The following is a 24,474-nucleotide window of genomic DNA, read 5'->3' as shown; positions in this document are numbered from 1 at the left end:
ACCTTTTTATACCAGCTATCTCCCTCTTTCTTTCCCAGTCCTGATAGAGGGTCTTGACCCAAAACGTTGACTGTCCATTTTTCTTCGTAGATATTGCCTGGCCCACTGAGTTCCTCCATCATTTTGTGTGTTGCTTCAGATTTCCCGCATCTGCAGTCTCTCTGGTGGTCCAACTCTTGTACTCAATGCCCTGACTGAAGGCCAGTGTGCCAAATGCCTTCTTCACCACTCTGTCCACCTCTGTCTCCACTTTCAGGGAACTTTGCACCTATACCCCGAGGCCACTCTGTATGCAACCCTCTCTAGGGCCTTACCATTTACTGTGCAAGTCCTGCCCTGCATTAATTTGCCGAAATGCAACACCATGCAGGATGGGACAGGTTTAAGAGCTTGCAGAGATTTTCTCACATAGTGTTAGAAATTATCTGGTAGAACACTGAAAGCAAACCAGGCAATGGTTTGTTTTAAATTAAGGAACAGCTACGAAGGGGCGATGACTTTGGATGGACAACTTCACACAACCTGCCCGCTGCCCACCCCCGCTCCCTCCCTCTCTCTTGTGTAGCCCCCGCCCCGCCCCCTGCAAACTGCGGCCGCGGGGCCGATTGGCCGGTCCCGGGAGTGAGGTCATCAACTGGCGACAGTCGCTCCGGAGGCGGAAGCTGGCGGTGTCCGGAGTCGGGGAAACGTCCGTGATGTGTGTGGGCTGCGTCCTGAGGGAGTATCCCGACCGGGTGAGGGGAAGGGATGGGGAAGTGGGGAGGGGAGGGGAGGGGGGAAGTGGGGAGGGGGAGGGGAGGGGGGAAGTGGGGAGGGGAGGGGAGGGGGGAAGTGGGGAGGGAGGGAGGGAGTGGGAAGTGGGGAGGGAGGGAGGGAGGGGGAAGTGGGGAGGGGAGGGGAGGGGAGGGGGGAAGTGGGGAGGGAGGGAGGGAGTGGGAAGTGGGGAGGGAGGGAGGGAGGGAGTGGGAAGTGGGGAGGGAGGGAGGGAGGGAGGGAGGGGGAAGTGGGGAGGGAGGGAGGGGGAAGTGGGGAGGGAGGGAGGGGGAAGTGGGGAGGGGGGGAGGGGGAAGTAGGGAGGGAGGGGGAAGTAGGGAGGGGGGAGGGGGAAGTAGGGAGGGGGGGGAGGGAGGGAGGGAGGGGGGGAAGTAGGGAGGGAGGGAGGGGGGAAGTAGGGAGGGAGGGAGTAGGGAGGAAGTAGGGAGGGAGGGAGGGGGAAGTGGGGAGGGAGGGAGGGAGGGGGAAGTGAGAGGGAGGGAGGGAGGGGGAAGTGAGGGGGGGGAGGGAGGGAGGAGGGGGAAGTGGGGAGGGGGGAGGGAGGGAGGGAGGGGGAAGTGGGGAGGGAGGGAGGGGGAAGTGGGGAGGGGGGGAGGGAGGGAGGGAGGGGGAAGTGGGGAGGGGGGGGAGGGAGGGAGGGGGGGAAGTGGGGAGGGAGGGAGGGGGAAGTAGGGAGGGAGGGGGGGAAGTGGGGAGGGAGGGGGGGTGGGGGGATGGGGAAGTGGGGAGGGAGGGGGGTGGGGAAGTGGGGGGGGTGGGGGGATGGGGGTCGGGAGGGAGGGGGGGTGGGGGGATGGGGAAGTCGCGCGGATGGGGAAATGGGGAGGGGGGATGGGGTGGCTGTGGAAGGGATGGGGAGGGGTGGTGGGGTGCAGAAAGGGACTGGGGAGAGGTTGCTGAGGAGGGGCTGCTGCAGTTGGAGAGGGTGGAAGGGAGCTGGTGGGAGGGAAGGAAGGGAAGGGGGCTTGGGAGGGAGAGGGTACCCTGTCTGGGTGAGAGGGGGACGGTACCCCAACCGGTTGAGGGAAGGGGTGTACCTCGACAGTTTGAGGGAGGGGAAGGGATGTACCCCAACCGGGCGAGGGGGACGGGGAGGGGTGTGTATTCTGACTGGGTGAGTGGGGGTAGAGAGAGGGAGGATGCTGTGTCCTGAGGGAGTACCCAACCAGGTGACATGGGGAGGTACCCCGACTGGGAGAGGGAGGATTCTGGTGATAGATGTTGGGTTCCTGTGGTGGTGATGGGTTGGGGTTAAGATATTGACTGCATGCACAGAGGAAGAGAGAACAGGCTACTTTATTCCAGTCGGAGGGGCTACGGCCGTTAATTTGGTTACAAACCTCCCCAGGGATCACTGACAGGGCTTAGTACTGTTCTGATTGAAAATTGTGAATCATTTTTTATGTCAGGCTCATTGCCAAACCTATTTCCTCAGTCCTTAAGGAATGAGGATAACTCACTTCCACTCTGGGTTTAGTGAGTTGTGAAACAAAGGCACAAAATGCTGGAGATACTGAGCAGTTTGGGCAGCATCTGTAGAGAGAGAACGTCTCACATTTGAGAACTCTTCAGAGGTCACTATGAGAATCACAAGCTCTTCCAAGATGTGGGTAGAGATGGCTGACAGTGTGGGTGGGTAGTTTGTGAAGTAGTAAGCTCCTTTCTCTGGTTATGCAGAACTTCTGTGTGCTCTTCACATGTGGACTTGAGGATCTCAATACCACCTCAAAAGCAGCTTCTCCACTTTGAGTGATTGAGAGCCAGAGATTCCCAGGGAGTAGCATTGTTTCAAGAAGGCTTTGTATTTATTCTTGAATCTTTTCCTGTCTGCCTCGTGGTCACTTTCTGTGACAGGGCTTGGAATGTACAGTGTGTTTCAGAAGTCTGATGTCGAGCTTGTGAATGGCACGTTCTGCCCAATGGAGCTGACTGAGTGTAAATTGGGCCTCAATTGACATTGGTTCACGATTTGGAGAATCTTGAGGAGACACTGTTGATGGCATTTCTTCAATGCCTTGACATATGTGCTGTTAGTAGACCGAGTCTCAGAGCACATAGGTGGGCAGGATCACTTGTTACAACTGTGAACTATTTCACTTCTTGAAGTTCCATCTGTGACAGAGACATGTGTAAAATGGTGCATGAGGTGGTGTCCTCCTGTGTGACTTCCTGCAACAATGTGAACTGGGAATTCAACCTTATGTACCTCAACAACCTGATGAAGGTGCTAAGTCCCTGTGGGCTTGGTTGTGTAGTTGTTAGTTCTCTCTATATATGTGCACCTTTGCTGCAGATTGTTTAGCTATGTGGGTCATCACAGCTCAGCCTGATGACCTTCTCTGTGGGTCACAGACTGCTGCCTTAGTAGTGGTTCATTGCAGGAACCCAGGCTGGCATGAACTATTTTGGTACTAATAATAGCACTGTTCCTGCCTTGGTTCGTATGAGTAATGATGCCACAAACTGTTTTGGAGGTTGGACCATAGGTTGTTTGGCCTTTTTTGGTTAATTCATTTTGGTTTTAACTTACTTACTTTTGATGGTGCTCTGAAGAAATACTGCACATTTGTGCACATTCATCTTTTGAATACAGAGGTGATTGAAACATTAAATTGAAAGTACTGATACATTCTTTCCATCTTGGCGATCTGCACTGACACCCCAAAGAATAAGATGAAATGATCTTATTATAAGATAGAATGATCTTAAGTGCCTTTTTGAGAGTTTCAGCATCAGGTGGGCCACAGCATACAACTGTCCTTGATTCAGAATGAATTGGTAATCTCACTTAACGAATCTTGAAGCGGGGAAGTGGGGGAAGAACTTTGTAAATATGCAGTAGAGTTACCATCAAGATGTTTGTTTTTGGGAACTATTTGAATTGGACTTCGGAGTATTTGATTCTAACACAAGGTCTGAGAATTAGAAAAATCATGTTTACTCTCTCAACCACAATGGCACACTTTCACGAGCATGAAACAAACTTTACTGGGAGGATTAAAGATGACCCAAGTATTTATTGAAATATGGGTCGAGTAGTTATTCTGCTTTATACATATAAGTTGCAAGAGCAAAGAATGTTTTGATTCATATGTTATGGTATTCAGTGATTTCCGTCTTCAGTCTCCTCCCATCTGCTGACATGACCAAAGGGAGCCATATTAAGTAACACTATTTGTTACCCCTCTGGGAGTAATCGCTGCCTGTCTACCTCACCTACCTACCTACTGAAAATTCCTCATCTGGCATCTTTAATCCCCTTTACCTTCCTCTCTCTGATCTATCACACCCTTCTCTCTTATATTCTTCCATTCTTTCCTTAATTCCTCATAGCTGCCCTTCCAGTTATCCCCATTACTCTTTGCTCCTTGCAACTCTTTAGTTAGTTTCTCATTTTCCTCTTGTGCAGCCTGCACCCTTTGATTACTGTGAACGTTACTGCTGCACAACATGGCTTACCGTTAACTTTTTATCATAAGCTTACTGGAGAATGTGTACTGGGATTCCCAGAGGAGTATTGCAGTCCAAGTCCCATTGCTCTTTGCCTCAGCACTTCTGCACCTTGGTTCAGAGGATAGTTACCCGCAGTCACCCACTCTGTTCCCATTTATTATCCTGGGGCTTTCCCACAATTATGATGACTCTGATGATCTTCTGTTCATTAAATCAGCCGTTTGTATTTTTCATACAAATCTTAACTGAGTCCTGCTACATTTGTAACAAATTCCCAAAAGAAATATTGATTTTAACTAATCAAGAGATCAAAGTCATGACAAACTAATTGACATTGTTATAACCCTTAGTTACTTTGAAGTTACAGGTATTACCCGATTGTGGATGGCCAGTTCTCTCACATTTCTGTGGAGAGCACGCATTAATGTTGATTGAAGCTCCAGTCCTCTGACTTGGAGCGTTTTTGGCCACTTTTACAGTCAAACGGGCTGGTGCAAACAAGCAGGCAAGTTTTCTCTCTTGATCTCTCCAGCAAGCCCAAATTTCACACATTTCATTACATCTTGCGTTCCACAAGAGCACTTAATACATCTTTGTTTCTTCCTTCAAGCAGTGTTGCCTTACAAGTCCAATCATTTGGTCAGTAAACGTAATTTTTAAAAAAATTTCTTCATCCCTTTGTTCAGTTCAGCACCTCTGATCCAAAATTCCTTTCTCATGCAGTCATTACAGTGACCCTTCCTTGATTAGGCAATATATTGCACTTCTCTCAGTAACTTGGGTTTTAGGTATTAATAAACAATATTAACAAACTAAAGCATACATAGGTATGTGGCTATACTGAATGCTATAATATTATCGCAATTTTCCCCCCCTTGACCATGAAATATTTAATACTGTGGGATCACTCCAACAAAGGCCTCTACAGCATATAGAATCTCAATTTTATGTTGCATGACATACAATCTTCAATACAAATAACATACAAATATGCTCATGACAAATATTAAAACAAGAAATACAATTACAGGAATAATAACTAATTTCAAATATATATATTGGCCTTGGGGAAACAATCCTTGAAAACATCTCAACTGTTGTGGGTGGTAAGGACTATCCCTACCTCACCCACTTGGTATAATTCTCCCAATCATAAACCACTTTAACCGTTCTTCAGAGACTGGCAATTTCACTTAATTCTTGAGTTACTTTGGGTGATCTTTTCAGAAAATCTTTGATGTCATTCCACTTTACGTGCAAAGACGGTGTTAAAGTTAATGGTTCATGATAACGGTTCACTTTGTTCATGATAATGGGTAGGCCAGTAGACTGAGTTCTTTGTGCGAACTATGGAGACATTACACTGACATGATTCTACTGGTGGTTTGGTAAAAATTTTCATCCTCCCAACATACAACTTCCATCGATACTTCACATGCACACAGTTTTCCATTATCAAATAGTCTAGTTTCATTCCCATTTCAATATCCGAGGAGTTAATTGCATCTATCCTGTTCCAACTCCTAATACAGTGTCCATTAAATCTGTCCTAACCCTTCTCATTTACTACTTAAATGGAAGAGTGTCTTTTCAATTCTTGCAACATTCCCTCTTTGCAAGGTGGAGTCCAACATAGTTAATTTGCAAAACAGTCCATGGATCTACATTTGCATTTTACCAAACACTGAACTCCAAACACACATTTGCATTCTAGGAGACAGATGTGTGGAAACTGCCTGTGTTTCTGTCTCTCTCTGTCTCTCTCAACACTGATAAGACTAAACAGTGCTTCTCTTCCTATGGAATCTTTGCAGATAACTGAAAACTTTGAATAAACAGTTCATTTCCACAAAGAAATCTTCTGACATGTAATCCAAAAAATAAAGGAAAAGAAATGACAAATAGGTGGGGCCCCCACATAACTTGCACAACTTCTTAAAGAGGCATTGCCTTTTAAGACACAAGGTCCTGCACATAGCACAGTGAAATCTTTCAGTTAGTCATACTCGATTCCTTTGGAGCACAGGATTAATATTTAAATATCTCCCAACACAGATATAACAAACTCACAAGTTGCCACACCTCGTAACACTTTAAAACTCTCACACTTCAAACAAAATACCAGTTTCACTCAAAAATCCAAACAGAGAGTCAAACGCAATGTCACACACACCCGAAGGAAATTATTCAAACCCTTGAGGCTTTGGTGCAAAAGAATGCTGGAAGACATTGATCATGCAAAGACGAACATTTAAACATCTCCACATTGACCTTTGACACTCACCAACTTTTATCAATGCACCATAGAAAGCATTCTATCTGGATGCATCACCGCTTGGTGTGGCAGCTGCTCTAGCCAGAACTGCAAGAAACTGCAAAGAGTTGTGGACACAGCCCAGCACGTCATGGAAACCAGCCTCCCCTCAGTGGACTCTGTCTTTACCTCTCGCTGTCTTGGTGAAGCAGCCAGCATAATCAAAGACCACACCCACCCAGGTCATTCTCTCTTGTCTCCTCTCCCATCAGGCAGAAGATACAGGAGCCTGAGGGCACATATGACCAGGCTCAAGGACAGCTTCTATCCCAATGGTAATAAGACTTTTGAACGGTTCCCTTATACTATGAGATGGACTCTTGACCTCACAATCTATCTTGTTATGACCTTGCACCTTATTGTCTACCGGCAATGCACTTCCCTGTATCTGTGACACTTTACTCTGTATTCTGTTATTATTTTTACCCTGTACTACCTCAATGCTCTGTAATGAATTGACCTGTACGATCGGTATGCAAGACCCATTTTTCACTGTACCTCGGTACAAGTGAGGACAATAAACCAATACCAACCAAAACTCCAGCAGCCTCCAATTCCCATTAGTTTATAAAAATTGAAGTTGCTCACTCTGCGGACTCCGTCTCTCTGGTGCTCCTAACACTTTGGGACTTACTGAAACCATTTTGAGAGGCCAACTAGGTCCCATTGTGAGACATCCTGGTCCCTTCCTTGATTGCCATTGGGATGACCTACATTCCCTTACTAAGTGACCTGGTTTCCTACAATTGAAACACATCCTCAATTTTCAGTTTCTGTTCTTTTGCTGTTCACTCATTTTTCCACACTATTTGCTGACATCTCAGTCTCTTGTTTCTTGAATGTCTCTTTCTCCCATGCTGATTCACCTCAATACCCATGTTTCTCATGTTCATTGTCCTCTGGATCATAAACTGTTTCAACCTTCTTCTGAATAGTTGGAACAGCATTGGATGGCTGTTCTCAACCACCTCCTAAGTTCATCCTCAGTCAGCTGATCCAGCTGTCCTGGTCTATAAACTGCACTGTGGTACATCCACAACCTATTCAATTAAGTTTCTGAATGTTCCTCCAGTTCCTGCTGTCTTACAAAACCAAATCTGCATTTTTACACTAAAATCTTGTTTTTCCGGTTAGGTGGGTTCACTGAGTATTGCTACCTTTTCTCTTCCCTCTATACTGCGTATATTTACAGTCTTATCTGTGAGGGGCAATGCAATATCTATTATGGATATGGACACACGAGTATTTATGACTATGTTGCAATGCCAGTGTCCTAACACTGCATCAATAAATACCAGTGGATCCTGCCCCTGATTCTTGAGTGCTGATACCCACTCACACTTTCATCTCTTAGCGGTTGACTCAAATAGTCTGCTGAGCTCTGAATGGACGTTTTTGATTCCCCAGGCTGGGACGCCCCCTGCTTTTGATTGCTTGATCTACTCTGGTTGCGTCCCTATCCTTCTCTGCCTCCACTCTTCGCCCAGTAATCCCTTTTAAAGCGTCCCATCTTCTGACAGTTGCCGCACTGTGGCTGTTCAGGGGTCTTCTTCCTTTCCTGTGCAAAGTTCTCGGTCTTTCTACAATTATAACATTCTAGGTTGTCCTTATCTTCTATCAGGCTGATTTTAGCCTCGGCACCCTGATTAGCCTCAACTTTCATGGCCCAGGTCAGGATCTCATTGAAATTGTTCCCCACTTAGGAACCCCATATTCAATATTCTGTTTGGGTGAGGGCCCATTCCATTCTGAACTTATTATCATCTCGGGGGGGGGGGTTCACCTATCTTGAATGTTTGCTATAAGCCATGAACTTTCATTCTGCATAATCTTCTACTTTCTCCCTTGGTTTTTGTTTTACAAAGTTTATCTTGGCCCAATTTGGTATGCCCCTCCCAAGTTCATTTTTTACAACTTTAAAATTATTAAACCTTTGGTCATTGCTGAGTCCCGATTGCATGAGCCATGTTATGTCCATAATTTGGTGGCAGGAATGTCCATACTGCGGGTGGCACTTTAACCTTCACTATCAAGTGAGTATCATCATTGGTAAACCTGTGAACCTCTTTTAATTCTGCCAACTTATCCCAAGATGCCTGATTGCTGTCATTCCTCTTTAAGGCAGGTAGTTCATTGATAATCATCTGTTTCTCTGAAGCTGTCAAAGGTTCCTGATGGTTTGTATGTATACTTGTACCCCCTTTGTCTTTATTACTGTCCTAATCAGGACCACTGGGACTGTGGCTTGTTTCTTTATGTCATTGTCACAGGATGGGGGTGACTCGTAATCCTCACTACATCTGTATAAATTTCCTCCTCTAAACTTCCCTGGTCAATTGTGTCCCTGTCCGCCACCCTTCTGCATGGCTTCATAAGTTCCCCATCCTGTGCTCACTTTATTGCTGCTATTTTTATCTGTTCTGGTTGGTTCTTTGCCATGGCTGCAAGTATAGTTACTCCTTTTTGAGACTTGCCCTTTTCTTGTCCCTACCACTAAGCCTTTTACTCAGCAAGGGATGCCTCCAGATTATATCTTTTCTCTATATATTTTTTAAAAAATTATTGCAATCCTCTATTGTTTGTAGCATGGATCCCTTGGGTGTCTATTTGATGTCAGCGCTTTTCTTATCAGTATACATCATCAGTATGTCGAGTGCCCTACCGATACCTTATTATTTCTCTGGGTCAGTACCCTGGTGTCTTACTTCTCTGTGTTGATACCCTGGCATCTAATCCCCTATAACACCAATCTTGCTGAGTAAGATCACCACACCTTCCTTTCCCTCCGATTGGTTCTTTTGGTACAAAAACTTGCTGTTGCTCGACAGCAATACGAGATCTACTCCTCTAACTATTGGTGGTAAAATTAAATGTACTCACCCAACTAGCAGCCACACTGTTGACAGTCATCCTGTGCGGGACCCTGCTCGCAGGGCCAGTTGTTGGAGGGATTTGTATGTTTAGCTCACACCCTGAATCTGCCTTTCACATGGGGCCCAGTTGCCTTCTTAATTACGGCTCAGATCAAGACAGCTCACAAAGTAAATCTCATACGATAGTGGTGAGGTTCTCGATTGAGTCGGTTTATTCAGGACTTCTTACAGTGTACACTGGGGAGCACTTGGAGTGAGGGCTGAAAGACACTCCACTGACCCAAAAAACTTCCAGCATTTTACAATAGTTACATGCAGATTTTACAATTTCACAATAATTCATCAGTAACCTACTCCATAGGATTTGATCTTTTGTTTTTCTCTGCAGGAGTTACTTCTATCTGCCTGAGCACTGGGACTTTGCCTTCATTTGCTTGACAGCCATTTTCCCCCATTCTCTCTGCAAATGGGTGCTCAAATTCTTGGTCTTGTCTTTCTGTCATGACACAACTTACTTTATGATCAGTTCTCCTACACTTCGCCTGCATTCCAATTTCCATTTGTTTATATCTGCTCCAGCTAGCTATGCTTGCAATCTAAACACTTCCCAAACCTAATTAATGCTCTGCCTCTTCCAACATGACTTCAAACTATCTTCACTATTGGCCCAATTTTCCATCGTCCTTTTCCAGTTTGTATGGCACCTAGGTTGACCGTATTGCAAACTTTCCCAATTTTCTTATGATTCCCAGAGATTCCTTCTTCATATACTTTAAGTTTTTGGATGTTGTGTGAGAGCAGAATTGAGTTTATGACCTGTGTGGGAAATCGTCAAGGACATTGAAAGAAGATTGATTTCTCAGATGCTAGCTGTCGAGTAGGCTGTTGGTGTAGGTGCACTATTGCCCAAGGATGAGTTACAGTCTTCAGAATGGAAATAAATACTTCTGCATAAAATGAGAAACATGACAGCTATTGTAAATGATAGCATGGTATGTTTGAATCTGTCTTTGTAATTTTCAGTGACATCTTGAACCATCTATTTGTGTCATATAATCAGTCCAAGGTATTAACTTTCTTGGTGTTTAAACCTTCTGTTGCTGAAAAGCAATTTTCCCAACTGTAGGGTAAATTTACTTTTACCTGTGCATCCATCAATAATAAAGTAAGAGTGCTGTGTGTGCTTAGAATTTGATACTACGTTTGTGGATGGCTTCGTCAAGGTAATGGCAAGTGACAAATTTGGAAACAGTGAGGTGTCAAATAATGTTATGTTACAGCCCAAAGGCCATCTTGAGTGAATTCACAAACCAAGTGAAGAAAATGGCAAATCAAAGATGACAGTAAAAGCCCTTTTTTTTTACATAATTGAGGAAGCGTTTGACAGTTGTAGATGGAGAAAATTGTGAAGCAACAGATTTCAGATGAGAAACACAGATCCTGGAATCACTTCCACCCAAAGCAGTAAATTGTAGTAAATTTTTTTCACTGCCAATACGTCCTCTCTCCCTCCAAAAATTCACCGTGTGTTTGACAGTGAGGAGGAAAGTTCTCTGGATGGTGTGGTTAATTGAGCAAAAAAAAATGGCAATTGGAATTCAATCCAATGAAATGTCAGGTACAGCATTTGAGGAGGTGCAGTGAAGCAAGGAAGTGTACAATAAATAGGATATTGACTAGTGTGAAAGAAGAAAGGGAGTTTATGTCCACAAATCCTTAAATAAAGCACGATAGAAGATAAGGTGCTGAAATAGGTCCATAGGGATTCTTTATTAGCTGAGGTGTAGAATATTTGAGCAGAGAGATTGTAGTAGAAATATATGCAATACTAGTTAGGCTAAAATATTGTTTGCACTTCTGGTCACCACATTGCAAAAAAGATGTGATTGCGCTGGAGAAGGCGGTGATAACATTAATAGGGATGTCAGCTGTACTGAAAGGATCTACTTCCTTTAGAAGGGAGTTGAAACCCATCAGCCATACATTTAAAATGGTTGGGTGAAGGATTAGGAGGGAGTGAGGTAAAGCCTTTTACCACCCAGGGTGACTGGGGTCTGGATCTCACTGCCTAAAGAGGTGATAGAGGCAGAAAGCTTCATTACAACTCTGTCCACCACAAGCTAGCTGAAATTTCCACGTTTGCTGCTGGTTGAATTTTGGATTGGAACTTGCACTTCACTTTTAAAATTCTTTCCTGACCCCATTTCTCACCCTTCCTCCTTCTTCATTTTGGAATCGTCTCTCAAAGGCTAACTCTATGTCAGTTTATTCCCCTCCCACCAAACCATCCTGAATTTTTAATGAAGGCAGTTAAGTTGAATTTGGCTGACCATGTGCAATGGAGACACATGAGATTCTGCAGATGCTGGGACATGCACAAAATGCTGGAGGAATGCAACAGGTCAGGCAGCATCTATGGAGGGAAATAACCCGACGTTTTAGGTCGAAACCCTTCATCAGGACTGGAAGGGAAGAGGGCAAAAGCCAGAATAAAAAGGTGCTTCGTTGATGTTCCATCCACCGCAACAGCCAGGATCTACCGGTGGCCACTTCCCATTCCGACACTGACATGGCTGTCCACGGCCGCCTCTACTGTCACATTGAGGCCAGACACAGGTTGGAGTAGCAACACCTCATATTCCGCCTTGGTAGTCTCCAACCTGTCGGCATCAACTTCCAGTAACCACTCCCCTCTGTTTTCCTCTCCCCCCCCCCCCCCCTTTTGTTTTCCCTCATTCCTGGGGTCCCCCTCAACCCTTCTCTTTCCCCTCCCCCGCTCTCATGACCTGCCTATCGCCTCCCTCCTATTCCCCACCTCCTTCCCTGTAATCCATGGTCTACTGTTCTCTCCTACCAGATTCCTTCGTCAGCCCTTTGCCTCTTCACCTCTCAGTTTCTTACATCATCCCCTTTCATCCCCCTTCCTCCCCCCCCCCCCCCCCTCCACCTGGACTCACCCATCACCTGCCGGCTTGTGCTCCTCCCCCTCCCCCTACCTTTTTATTCTGGTTTCTGCCCTCTTCCCTTCCAGTCCTGATGAAGGGTCTCAACCTGAAACGTCAACTGTATATTTCCTTCCATAGATGCTGCCTGACCTGCTGAGTTCCTCCAGCATTTTGTGTGTGTTGTCCATGTGCAACTGGTGGCTGCAGGAGTCCTTTTTGAATTGGAGCTCAACAAAAGTCTGGCGTCTGTATCCCAATTTCATGAAGTTTCACTCACCAACACTATACCTAGTGATCCACTTTATCTCCTAGTCTGGACCACCTTAATTTCAACATTCTCATCCCTTGTGTGTATACCTCCTTCTGTGGCTTAATGTCAAAAATTTAGTTACACTCTTGTAAGTTACCTCAGAATGTTTTAACTCAATCAAAGTGCTACGTGTGTAAGTTGTTGAAGTAAATAGTCCTGCTTGTGCCCATGTGAACAGCTGCACTGTTTAAAAACATTACATACTCTCAAAAGCAGCATTTTTACAACAAATGCATGGCCAATCACTTATCCTGTCAGTGGTGGGTCTTCAAGAGAGCTTTCCAATTTGTCCCAGACCCAGTCCCCTGCTATTTCCCAGTGACCCTCGTTTGTTCATTCCCTTTTAAAAGTTATAATTGAACCTTCTTCACCACTTCAGCAGGATATTCTACATTGTAAAAATAATGTTCTTTTAAGCCCTCATCACCCCATCTGGTTCATTTGCCAATGTCTTCTAGTTTTCATGTCAATGGAAATCAATTTTTTTCAGTCTACCCTATCAAAACTCTCATTATTTTGAAAATGCTTAATTAATCTCTTAAGCTCTTACGCTGAAGAGGAGAACAATTCAATATTTTCTGGGGTCTCCACTTAACTGGAATCTCTCTTGTCTCCTAATAAATTTCCTGTGCACCCCCTCCAAGGTCTCAATATGCCTCATTAAAGTGGGAATGCAGTTTACACTGGTGATGCATAATCTATTTGGTATCCATTCCTCTATAAAGCCAAGGATCTCTGGACTTTCAATAACATCAACTTGTCTTTCTGCCTTCAGTGGTTTGCATGTGTTAAACTCATAGATGTCTGTTTCCCTGCATCCACTTTGCAATTGTAACAGAATTAAGTATATTTCTTTCTGCTAGTTTTAGCCATGCTTTTCTCTTTTGGGACAGTACCTGTAACTATGATGTGGCTGTGGAAATTCAAGCAATGGGCTTGTAATATGGGTTATCCTCCTCAATCTTGCTATATCACACTGAATATTGCTGTGTCAGACTTGTTCGTACTGCTGCATGTAGGTTTGTAAACTTAGCTGAGGAAATTGGAGAGCAAGTATCTTTAACCTCCTTTGGTTCATCTTCTTAGTAGCTGGTAATGAAATGGACTAACAGTGCCCCGGATGGGATCTCTGATGGAGACTTGTGCATGTTGCAAAGGTATTTGTAATGATACAACAGTTAAGTTAATAAAAGGTCCTTGTGTAAACTCATTCAGTTTTCTTTCCAAATAGGGTAACACATGCTTAGAGAATGGCTCCTATCTACTGAATTATGTGGGTTGTGCTGAGTGCAGTAAAAGAGACTTTGTGCTGATTACTAATCGAACCCAGGACGATGATGACGGAGAAGAAATTGTTACATATGACCGTAAGTTACTGGCTATGAAATCCAAGTCAGAGCTTCAAATGTTGAAAAAGACTATTTCAATACCTGAAAATGGCCAGTGTGTAGCATTGGAACTTTAATGTTAACGAGCACAATTCTTGTGCAACAATGCAAGGACAACAGATCTTCCTTAGATTTTCCTTTTGTGAAGTAACATTAAAGAGAGTGGAGAGAAATGTTTGCAATTTTTCTGTTAGTTGAGAAGTTTAGAATCCAGCGTACTCTTGTTAAATTAATGCTATTACAATTTACTCTCAGCCGTCCATGGGGGGTGGGGAGGGGGTGCTGATTGCACGAGAATTGCTCAAAAAAATGACAACATCACACACTGGTATTTCATGCATAAACCTTAAAATGGCTGAACTATACATCACCTTACCTTTTTAAATAATGTTTTACACTGCAGTTCTATTTTATGGGTAAACAATATAAATATAAAGTATCACAAAAATGAATTAAATGGATCACTGCACTCACTGTCACATAGGATGCCAAATCTTCAAAGAGGATATTGCTGCTGATTAGCCTACAACTGCACACCCTTGTGTATAGACAGAAATAAACTGAAAACATCTTTTCATACACATTTTGCAGAATGCTTGAAATAAAATTCACTCACGCACATTTTCTTAAAAACAAATTGTTTGCCGGGTTGTATGAGAATTCCAGATGCATGAATACTGGATAACTGAGAATTTACTGTAATAAGGGCATTGCATATATTTGTCTGGATTTACAAAATGGAATTTTCTGGATCCAGAGCATTGAAATTATAGAACATAAAGGAATGCTGATGTATTTGTTCAAAATTCCACCTGTTTGAATTGAGATAGTAAACTGCTTTAAGCTCTTGTTGAATTAGCATTTGTGTCCTATCAAAATATGAAGACCCCAGAACTAGCAGTATGACATAAACTACGATTTTTGTTGCAGATTTCTTTTAATGCTTGAAGAGACTTGGGAAAGAAAAATATCAACTATGATCATGAAATTGTGAAATAAAATAACATTATTTTCCTGTAATTATTTTTGACTGACACTCCGTAAACACCCATATATTATGTAATAGCCACCAACAGTTCTTCAACATGCCATCTATTATTTTTACTGACTGACATTGCTCAATATGTCATTACCTTGGGCAAACAAAATCTTAAATAATGTCATAATTGCGATGTTCTCAGCAAGTATGAAAACTAACTGGAGTGATTCCAGGGCACTAACTTGATCCTTGGGTTTCAAACAATTGCTTGTGATTTACGTTTGCAGCTTATTAATGTATATAGAGGCCCTTATTATCTGCCATCCTGAACTGCACTTCTGAATCAGCTCCATTTGCATCATTCTCCAATCTGTGTTCTTTCATTCCTTCCAGATATATGTCAGAATTGCCACCATATTATAGCAAGACATGAATACACGTTCACTGTTGTTGACGACTACCAGGTAAGAACTAGGATCTGCTTTTTAAAACCTTGTAAATCATAATAGTTTTTTTATATAGCAGCATATCCACCATGATAGTTTCGTATGCAGAAAGTGTGATATGTCATTCTGAGTCTTTTTCAGTGATAGCAGGAAATTAGGAGGGCAAAAAGGGACTGTGCGATTAGACCTGGTAGATAAGATAAAGGAGAATTCTAAAAGATTGTAAGTTTATTGAGAGCAAAAGGGTAGCTAGGGAGAGAGTAGGTCCCCTGTGGATCAGTGTGGTAATCTATGTGTGGAATCAAGGGAAATAGGCAAAGTCTTAAATAAATACTCCTTGTCTGTATTTACCGTGGAGAAGGACATGGAAGCCATTGAGTTCAGTGGAAGGAACAGTGATATCCTGGAGCATATCAACATTACAAAGGAGGTGGTGTTGGAGATCTTGAAACGCATAAAAGTCGGTAAATCCCTGGGGCCTGACGAGGTGTATCCTAGGATATTAAGGGAAGCGACAAAGAAGGTTGCTGGGGTCTTGGCAGAGATTTTTGTGTCTATGTTAGCCACAGGTAAGGTACCTAAAGAGGAGGATAGCTAATATGCCTTTATTTAAAATAGGCAACAGGAATAAGCCAGGGAACTGCAGGCCCATGAGCCTAACACCAGTGGTTGGAAAGTTTCTGAGGGAAAGGATTGATTTGTATTTGGAAAGCCAAGGGATAAGGGATAGTCAGCATGGCTTTGTGCATGGGAAATATTGTCTCACGAATTTGACTGAGTTTTTTTGAAGAGGTGACGAAGAGGATTGATGAGGGGAGGGCGTTGGATGTTGTCTACGTGGACTTCAACAAGGTCCTGCATGGTAGACTGATCCAGAAGGTTAGAACACATTGGATCCAGGTGAGCCAGCAAATTAGCTACAAAAAAAGGCTGAGTGGTAGTGGAGGGTTGTTTTCCAGGTTGGAGGCCTGTGACTAGTTTTGTGCTGCAGGGATCGCTGAATGCTCTGTTGTTTGTCATATATATTAAAAATTTGGATAGGATGCAGGTGGCATGATCAAGTTTGAAGATGACTTTAAAATTAGTGGTATAACTTACAGTGACGAAGGTTGTCTAAGACTACAACAGGATAGGTCAATTGGGAAAGTAGGCAAGGGAACGGTAGATGGAATTTAACTCAGACAAGTGTGAACTGTTGCATTTTGGGAAGTTGAAACAGAGTAGGACATAATGATGCAAAGGCCCTGGGGAATGTTGTTGAACAGAAAGACCGAGGGTTACATAATTCCTGGCAAGTAGCAACACGGCTAGACAGGGTGGTGAGGAAGGTGTACGGCATGCTTGCCTCCATCAGCCGAGGCATTCAGTGTAAGGGTTGGGACGTCATTTTACAGTTACACAAAGCGTTGGTTAGGCCACACTTGGAGCATTGTGTGCAGTTCTTGTCGCCACACTAGAGGAAGGATTAAGGTGGTGAGGGTGCACAAAAGATTCACAAGGATGTTGCCTGGACTAGAGGGCTTGAGTCATAAGGAGAAATCGGATAGACTGGGTCTGTTTACCTTGCAGCGAAGGAGGCAGAGAGATGGCATGATAGAGGTATATAAAATTATGAGAGGCATAGATAAGGTAGATAGCCAGTGTCTTTTTCCCTTGGTAGGGGTATCTAAAAATAGAGGGCATCGGTTTAACACGACAGTGAAGAAATGTAAAGGGGATCTGAGAGGTAAATTTTTACACTAAGGATAATTGGTATATGGAATGAGCTGCTAGAGGAGGTCATGGAGGCAGGAACAGCCACAACATTTAAGAGGCATCTGGACAGTGACTTGGGTGTGGAGGGATACGGAATGAATCAGACAAGTGGGATTACTATAGATAGGCATGATGGCCAGTGTGGGCGCAGTGGACCATGGGTCCTATTGCTGTACAATGCTATGATACATCCAGCAGAGTGTTAGGAAATCAAGCAAAATTGGATCTTCTTTCTGTTCTAAGTATTTTAAACATTCACACTCAAAACTGATTTAAAAATCAGTTGCTTCTTCACAGTTGTTGATGTCTCAGCACTCTTTATATAAATGAATGATAATTTCCTTATGACACCAATTGTCAGGTCTGTTCTGAAGCAACATCCATCATGTATATGTCATCTGTTGGCATCAGTTTTCATAAAGGAAAATAAGGTGATTAGGGGCACATGTAAAACTTATAGGAGTGCAGTGCAGCTGGGTAGAATTTCACCTGCATCAGTACTATGGTTGAAGTAGGAGACATGGAAAATTTCACAGATATTGCCTTGGCTTTGAATCATTCAATGATTCTTGCCCTGTATTGATACAACTTCCATCCAAAATTAGCTTCTTTTGGTGCCTAAGGATTGTTGATTATTGTGAGTGATTCTCTGAAGAGTCAGCTAAATATGCTTCAAATTCACTTTGGTGTCTTTATACCCCCACCTGGAAAAGGCACTGATGTCTTGTTATCAGAAATTCGATTTAATATTCTTCTGGCAAAGTAACTGCTTTAACACTAAGCAGATTGCTGTTTCATTTTTGCAGTGCTGATGTTGGTTGAAGTATTAAGCCTTTTCTCTCTTTTTACTTCAGGAATACACCATGTTGTGTATGCTGTGTGGAAAAGCGGAAGACTCTATCAGTGTATTGCCAGATGATCCACGGCAAATGGTTCCCCTCTTTTGAAATCTGTTTCTCCACGATTCAGAGGAAGTGTTAGGGTAGGGTGTGCAGTAGGAAGTTGGAAAAATGAACGATAAACTGAAATGAAAGCCTCTTCATTTAAACTTATGACTAAAGGATGTTCCATAAATAAACCTCTTTGTCACCCTTTCCCAAAATTACATTTTTGTTTTTATTGTTGTGCATCCACCAGTCCTAACTTGTATCTCTACTGTTTTAAACTGCTGAGTTTTCTGCCAAATGTATAACATGCATAATCTTCCAAGTACAACTAATTTAAAGCATTCTAGGAAAGGAGGTAATGCTTCTGCTTTAATCCCTTTACAGGGAATAATTCCAAACCAATTTGTATTCTATTTATATATTCCTCTTTGCCTCCTCTGAAGGCTAAGTGCCTTGTTTTTGGAAATGGCTTCCAATGGGGCCACAGACCATTTTTTTCTTAATCCTTGGGAATTGAGTGAGCTGGGATGCCAGTCTCAGAGACTCAGCATATTTAATAGATGTCAGCAGAAGGTTGTCCCAGGGGCAGAATGCAGTGCAAAACCAATCAGTTTCTGCTGCATCTTTTTTTATTATTAGTTCACTTGCAGGATGTGGAAGTTGCCAGCAATGTTGGCATCTGTTGTCCATCCCAGTTCCCCCGATGGATGAGGCAGTTAAAAGTCAACTGTGTAGCTGGTATGGAAGTACAGTATAAGGCAGGTCAGGTCAGGATAGAAAATTTTCTTCTCTGAAGGGCATCATTGAACCAGATGGATTCCTATGATGACTCATTGCTGTTATAAAGCACTTTAGAATTTGAAACATAATGCAGTATGTTAAATTTTGCTCTAAATTGTAATATGATCCCAGTAAAGCAGTTGGGTTTAGATTAATTGGGTTTTTGGATAACTTCCCTATCCTTTGAAGCTTTAAAGTGAACTAAGATAAGATTTCTTTATTAGTCACATGTACATCAAAACACACAGTGAAATGCATCTTTGCATAGAATGGCCTGGGGTCCAGCCCGCAAGTGTCGCCACGCTTCCAGCACCAACGTAGCATGCTCACAACTTCCTAACCTGTACCTCTTTTTTTTGGAATGTGAGAGGAAACCGGAGCATCCAGAGGAAACCCACGCAGACACGGGGAGAACTCCTTACAGACAGCGGCTGGAATTGAACCTGGCACAGTATTAGTGTTATGCTAACTGCTACACTGTGAGGATATGAAAGTGAGGAAGAAAACAATTACATTTGTGGCTGCTTGAACACATGTCTTTAACTGGATGGTTTTAATATGTGTTCTGTCTTTCAGAGCAAAGTTATGTTTGCATCACAAAGCTCACCTAATGATATGTCTTGGGCTGTCAACTGCTAGGAATGTATTCACTTGTATTGCATTTAGCAAGCTAATGAGGTACTGCCCCACTGAGCTAGGCATTTTTTGTTTATTTATCTGTTGAATAAATTGTTTTATTTTCTGATGAAGGATAGCTTTGATTCACACTGAACCATAAAATCTGTTCTCTTTTGGAGTTGATGGATCTTGCAGAGAAACTTTTAATATTTGCTAAAATGAAATTAGCATACCATTCACTATGTAGTCATTCAATGCAATACTGCTCCACATTAAATCAAGAGCCTTTAATTAGGGCAATTATAAAAGCATTTAAAAACTGATTTGCAAAAGTAGACTGGCAGTCTTTCTTGGTTGTTACTGGACCAAGACATTTTCAAGATGTTCAGATATATCTCATTACTGCAGTGGCTGATACAAACAACACCTCAACAGTTGTTTAACAGACGTCAGACAACTGACTGGGCATGTTCTGACAAAGGTCAAGCTTACCTCTAGCTTGTCCATGTTCCTTGTGAGTTAACACATGCAGGTGTACTATAAAGTAAATGGAAGTGATATTTGTTTGGATCAACCAAAGAGCCTAGGCAGAATGATGCTTTTTCTGAACCACGACAATTTAAACGTTTTGGTTTTTAAAGTACTTCTGGAGCAGCTGCATTGGGATGGACCTTGGTGGATGGGGAACAAAATTACCTGTCCAAGTCAGCGGGAGACCGCTGGTTAACTTACTTGTTCCTCTCCTCGGCCTCTTGACCTGTGACCTGTTTTCATCTCAATTTGACTGCAGGGAGGATTAAACATTTGGAATTAATTTTGTTAGTGATCTAGTTTGGGATTGGAAGGAAATCCCACAACCAAGAGGTTGTTTCCATTCCTCAGATAATTGTGGCTTAAGGCTGCCTTCACTCCCTATTGTATCTTGTTAACACCTGTTTGTTACTTTATTGTTCATTGCTTTTGTAATACTTGATGAAACCTGCTAAATTCTATTTGTCAGTAGTTTTGGAAAAAGATTCTTTTAAATTGCAGTTAAAAAATAAAATTCTGTTATTTCAGTATTTAAACTGTGGGGCTTTAATTTCTTTATGGGACATGTACAGTGCTATTAAGGCAGGTGTTTATCTGATTCTAATTTGCTATTAAGATGGCAGCAAGTCATCAATTTGAATAGCTGCCACCCTGCAGTGCTGTTGGGCAATTCCAGGATTTTTATCCAACAATAATGAAGAAACAATAATGCATTTCTAGATCAGGATGGAGCATGAATTGCAAATGCACTTGCTGCCATTGTCTCTCTAAGTGCCTGAGGTTGTGAGTTAGGAGGTGATGTTGACCATGCCTTTGGGATTTATTACAGTGACTTTTTCTCCCTTGGGAAGTGTACACTGCAGCATTGGTGAAGAGATTGAACGTTTGGATGGTAGACGGTGTGCTATTCAAGTAGGCTGATTTCTTTCAGTTGGTGGTGTGCTTTATTATGAAAATCAAAAACCAGCAGGTGCTAAAAATTTGAAATAAAAACAAAAAATGGTGGAAACATCAGGCCAGGTAGCATTTGGGGAACGAGAAACAGAATTAATGTTTCAGGTTGGAGATTCTTTGTCAGAAATTTGCAGAGAAGGTGGTGGAGGAATGGTAGGACAAAGGGAATATCTGTAATAAGTGAAACCAGGTTGGAAAGGTTAATGGGGACAGTGAGAGGGTGATTATGCTTCTTTGTGTTGTAATAGCATGGCTGTGGAACAAGTCCAGCAGGTCAGTCTGCATTAATGGAGAGAGAAAAACAGCCAATATCAGTGGCAGAAGTAGTCTGGTAGATCTGCTAGTCCGGCACCACCGAAGTCCAGAATGTGCCAGGTTATCAGAGTTTTACTGTAATTTCTGTTTTTAGATAATTTACCTTTCACTTATTTTTATTTCTAATCATGCAGTGACCCACCATAGATCACTTCCAGATACTCCTTTGCTCTTCTGCCGGGCTGTTCAGCCTAATGTGTCTCTCTATTGAAAAAAAGTATCTACTTGCTGTTTTCTCCCCGCAGTCTGACTTCTGTGTTTGAGAAATGGATCAAGGCTTTAGTCTTTCCAGTCTGTAATATTTTGTAAATGGATTAGGTGGGCGCTTTTCATTCCTGCTGTTTAATATCCAAGTTGAACAGGGACAACAATGATACTGTTCAATCCCCGTCAGATCGATTACTGCAGGAGAGGAGTACGTGTTGTATATTAGAATGAGATTGGGTTATGTGCTTTCTCATTTTGGAAGTAAATATTTCAAGCTGGCAATTCTTCTCGTATTTTAATATTTTCTCCTGACATAGGAGGCCATTCAACCCGTTGAGTTAATGCTGGCCTTCAGCAGTCCCATCACTCCCATTCCCCTCACTATTTTCCTGTAACTTATTTTCTCCCACATGCCCAACAACTCTTCTCAATTCTACCCATCACCTACATGAGGGGCAATTTGCAGTGGCCAGTTACCTTCCTGCAGGTCTTCTGGGATGTGAAGGGAAACCAGACCACCTGGGATGAAGCCACATGGTCCACAGGGAGAAGATGCAGACTTTGCAATCATAGCAGCAGAGATCAGGATTGAACCCAGGTCACTGTAGTTGCAAGGCAGCAGCACCAACTGCTTGCCTTATTGTGCTGCCTACGTTAGCAATTCCTATCCCAGAAATTAAAGCTAATTATTGTAAATAATTTCAGCAGATTTTGTAACCAAACTTTAATTAAGCCCCCTGAAACACTTGTATTGCAACATAATTTGCAGGATTATGACTACCATTTTGTTTTGAGAAATGCGTGACACAATAAAATAAAACCCGTTGACAGTATGTTATACTGTAATGTCTAATATTAACTCAATTTTTCTCTCCACAAACACTGCCTGATCTATTGGTATTGGTTTACTATTGTCACGTGCTGAGATACAGTGAAAGGCCTCTGTTTTGCATGCCATCCAGACAGATCATTCTATATGCAATTACATTGAGGTAGTAAAAAGAAAACTGAATGCAAAATATAGTCTTACAGTTAGAACGAGCAGTGCGGGTAAACAGATAAAGTGCAAGGGCCACAACGAGGTAGATTGGGAGATCAAGAGTTCATCTTTTAGCATATGAGAGGTCCATTCAAGAGTCTGATAACAGTGGGATAGAAGCTGTCCTTGAATCTGGTGGTTCGTGCTCTCAGGCCTTTATCTTCTCCCAAATGGGAGAGGGGAGAAGAGAGAACGACCGGGGTGGGAGGGGTCCTTGATTATGTTAGCTGCTTTCCTGAGGCAGCAAGACGTGTAGATGGAGTCAAGGAAAGGGAGGCTGGTTTGCGTGATGGACTGGGCTGCATTCACAACTCTCTACAATTTCTTGCTGTCTTGGGCAGAGCAGCTGCCATAGTAAGCTGACCCACCCGGCTCAGATCTTTTCTCAGCTCACTGGAAGAAATTTACCCCTCTTCCAGTGAAGTACTTTTTGCTCTTGATTATTTTGTATGCTTTTTCATTTTTCTATGACAATCACTGCCCACTGAAACATGCTCTTCTCTACTTCCTTCCCTAGAACTAGATCCATCATTGCTTTCTTCCACTTCTATTACAAGTACCAGCCCCAGCTTTGCCCTTTACACTATCTGTTAGGATAACTGAACTTACCTCATCAGTAGCATAAATAGTACTTGAAATTTCTGTAATTTTCTTACAAATTAGCTCTTCTAACTCCTTTGGTACATACTCAGCAGCATAACATTTCTATATTCCTTAATTTAACTAAAAAGATTTTCTGATGCCACACTTCTGCTATTGCTGTCATAGTTTATATGATCAATACTGCCACCCACTGTGTTTTTCCTCCCCTTTCCTGGATAGCTTGTGGCTGAGAGTACTGATTTCCTCATCGTCCCCTGCCTGATACTGACTTTACAATCTCCTGATAAACACTTACTGCTACACTGCCTGATTGGAAACAGAATTGCACTAATCAGCCATATAAATGCACCTTAAATGTGCTGTGGGTGACATGGTAGCTCCTGAGCCTGACAGTGGCCTCCTGAAATTGGTAAGAATACCATTTCAAATAATTAGCTCTCTGTAACTTGACATAGACAAAACTGCATGTGGAATGTGATGCTGATCCTTCCAACCTTTCTGCAAGTAAATGTACTTTTAGTTTCCAGGCTGTGAAAACTTCCTGCTGAAAAGACATCAAGCTAAGTGCAAAATCTGATAGAAGCCCTCAGAATAATGGATTAAGAAATAATTACAAGTAATTCATTACTAATTTTAAATTAATGAGATCTTTGGGTATCCAAGGAGAAGAGATCATAACATTAAAGGGATACAAAATTTCATTAAATGACAATCTGGGGTATATAACGTTAAAGCAATGTTGTACATTTTTTAATGTTGTTTTTATTTTACGTAGAATGGAGGAACGGCTAATATGCTTGCAGTTCTTGTGCTATATGGGAACACCAGAATGCTTCAAGTGTCCTCAACATCCATATGTGTAGGAAGTATCCCTAGCTAGTTGCTCCAGATTCCAGCATCTGCAGAATCTCTTGTCTTCTTTCTGCTCCCTGTTCATTGTTTAATTCAATTTGCATTTAGTTTGGCATCTTTTCAGCAGTAAGATTTTACAGGCTTGAAACTAAATGCAGTTACTCTGTTCAGGTCCTTGGGGACAGGTCGGCAGGATCAGAGCGCAACCCGTATCTTGGTTCAGACATGCACTTCCTTAGCTCAGTTTTTGTGCTTGTCAAGCTACAGAATGTTATTGATTGAAAATTATACTCTCATCAGTTTCAGGAATTCCTGTCAATTTACCATAGGTGATGAGGGAGCACCCCATTTACCATTGGGTGCTCCCTCATCATCTATGGTAAATTAATATGGCTGATTAGTGCAGTCCCAGTTTCAAACAGGGAATTTTGCTCTGAACTTGGTCGCTTTT

General features: G+C 42.6%; 1 protein-coding gene across 1 annotated transcript; it reads left to right on the top strand.

Moving 5' to 3' along the window:
* Positions 1-430: 430 nt before the first annotated feature.
* On the top strand, positions 431-20,583 carry churc1 (churchill domain containing 1). Its single transcript, XM_052029522.1, has 4 exons — positions 431-734; positions 13,901-14,036; positions 15,430-15,500; positions 18,092-20,583. The coding sequence occupies exons 1-4, from the start codon at positions 504-506 to the stop codon at positions 18,182-18,184; spliced, it is 531 nt and encodes a 176-aa protein (XP_051885482.1). The 5' UTR covers positions 431-503; the 3' UTR covers positions 18,185-20,583.
* Positions 20,584-24,474: the final 3,891 nt, after the last annotated feature.

Source organism: Pristis pectinata, chromosome 1 (assembly GCF_009764475.1).
Source record: "Pristis pectinata isolate sPriPec2 chromosome 1, sPriPec2.1.pri, whole genome shotgun sequence".
Classification (NCBI taxonomy): Eukaryota; Metazoa; Chordata; class Chondrichthyes; order Rhinopristiformes; family Pristidae; genus Pristis; species Pristis pectinata.
This window is presented reverse-complemented; position numbering and strand designations above follow the sequence as displayed.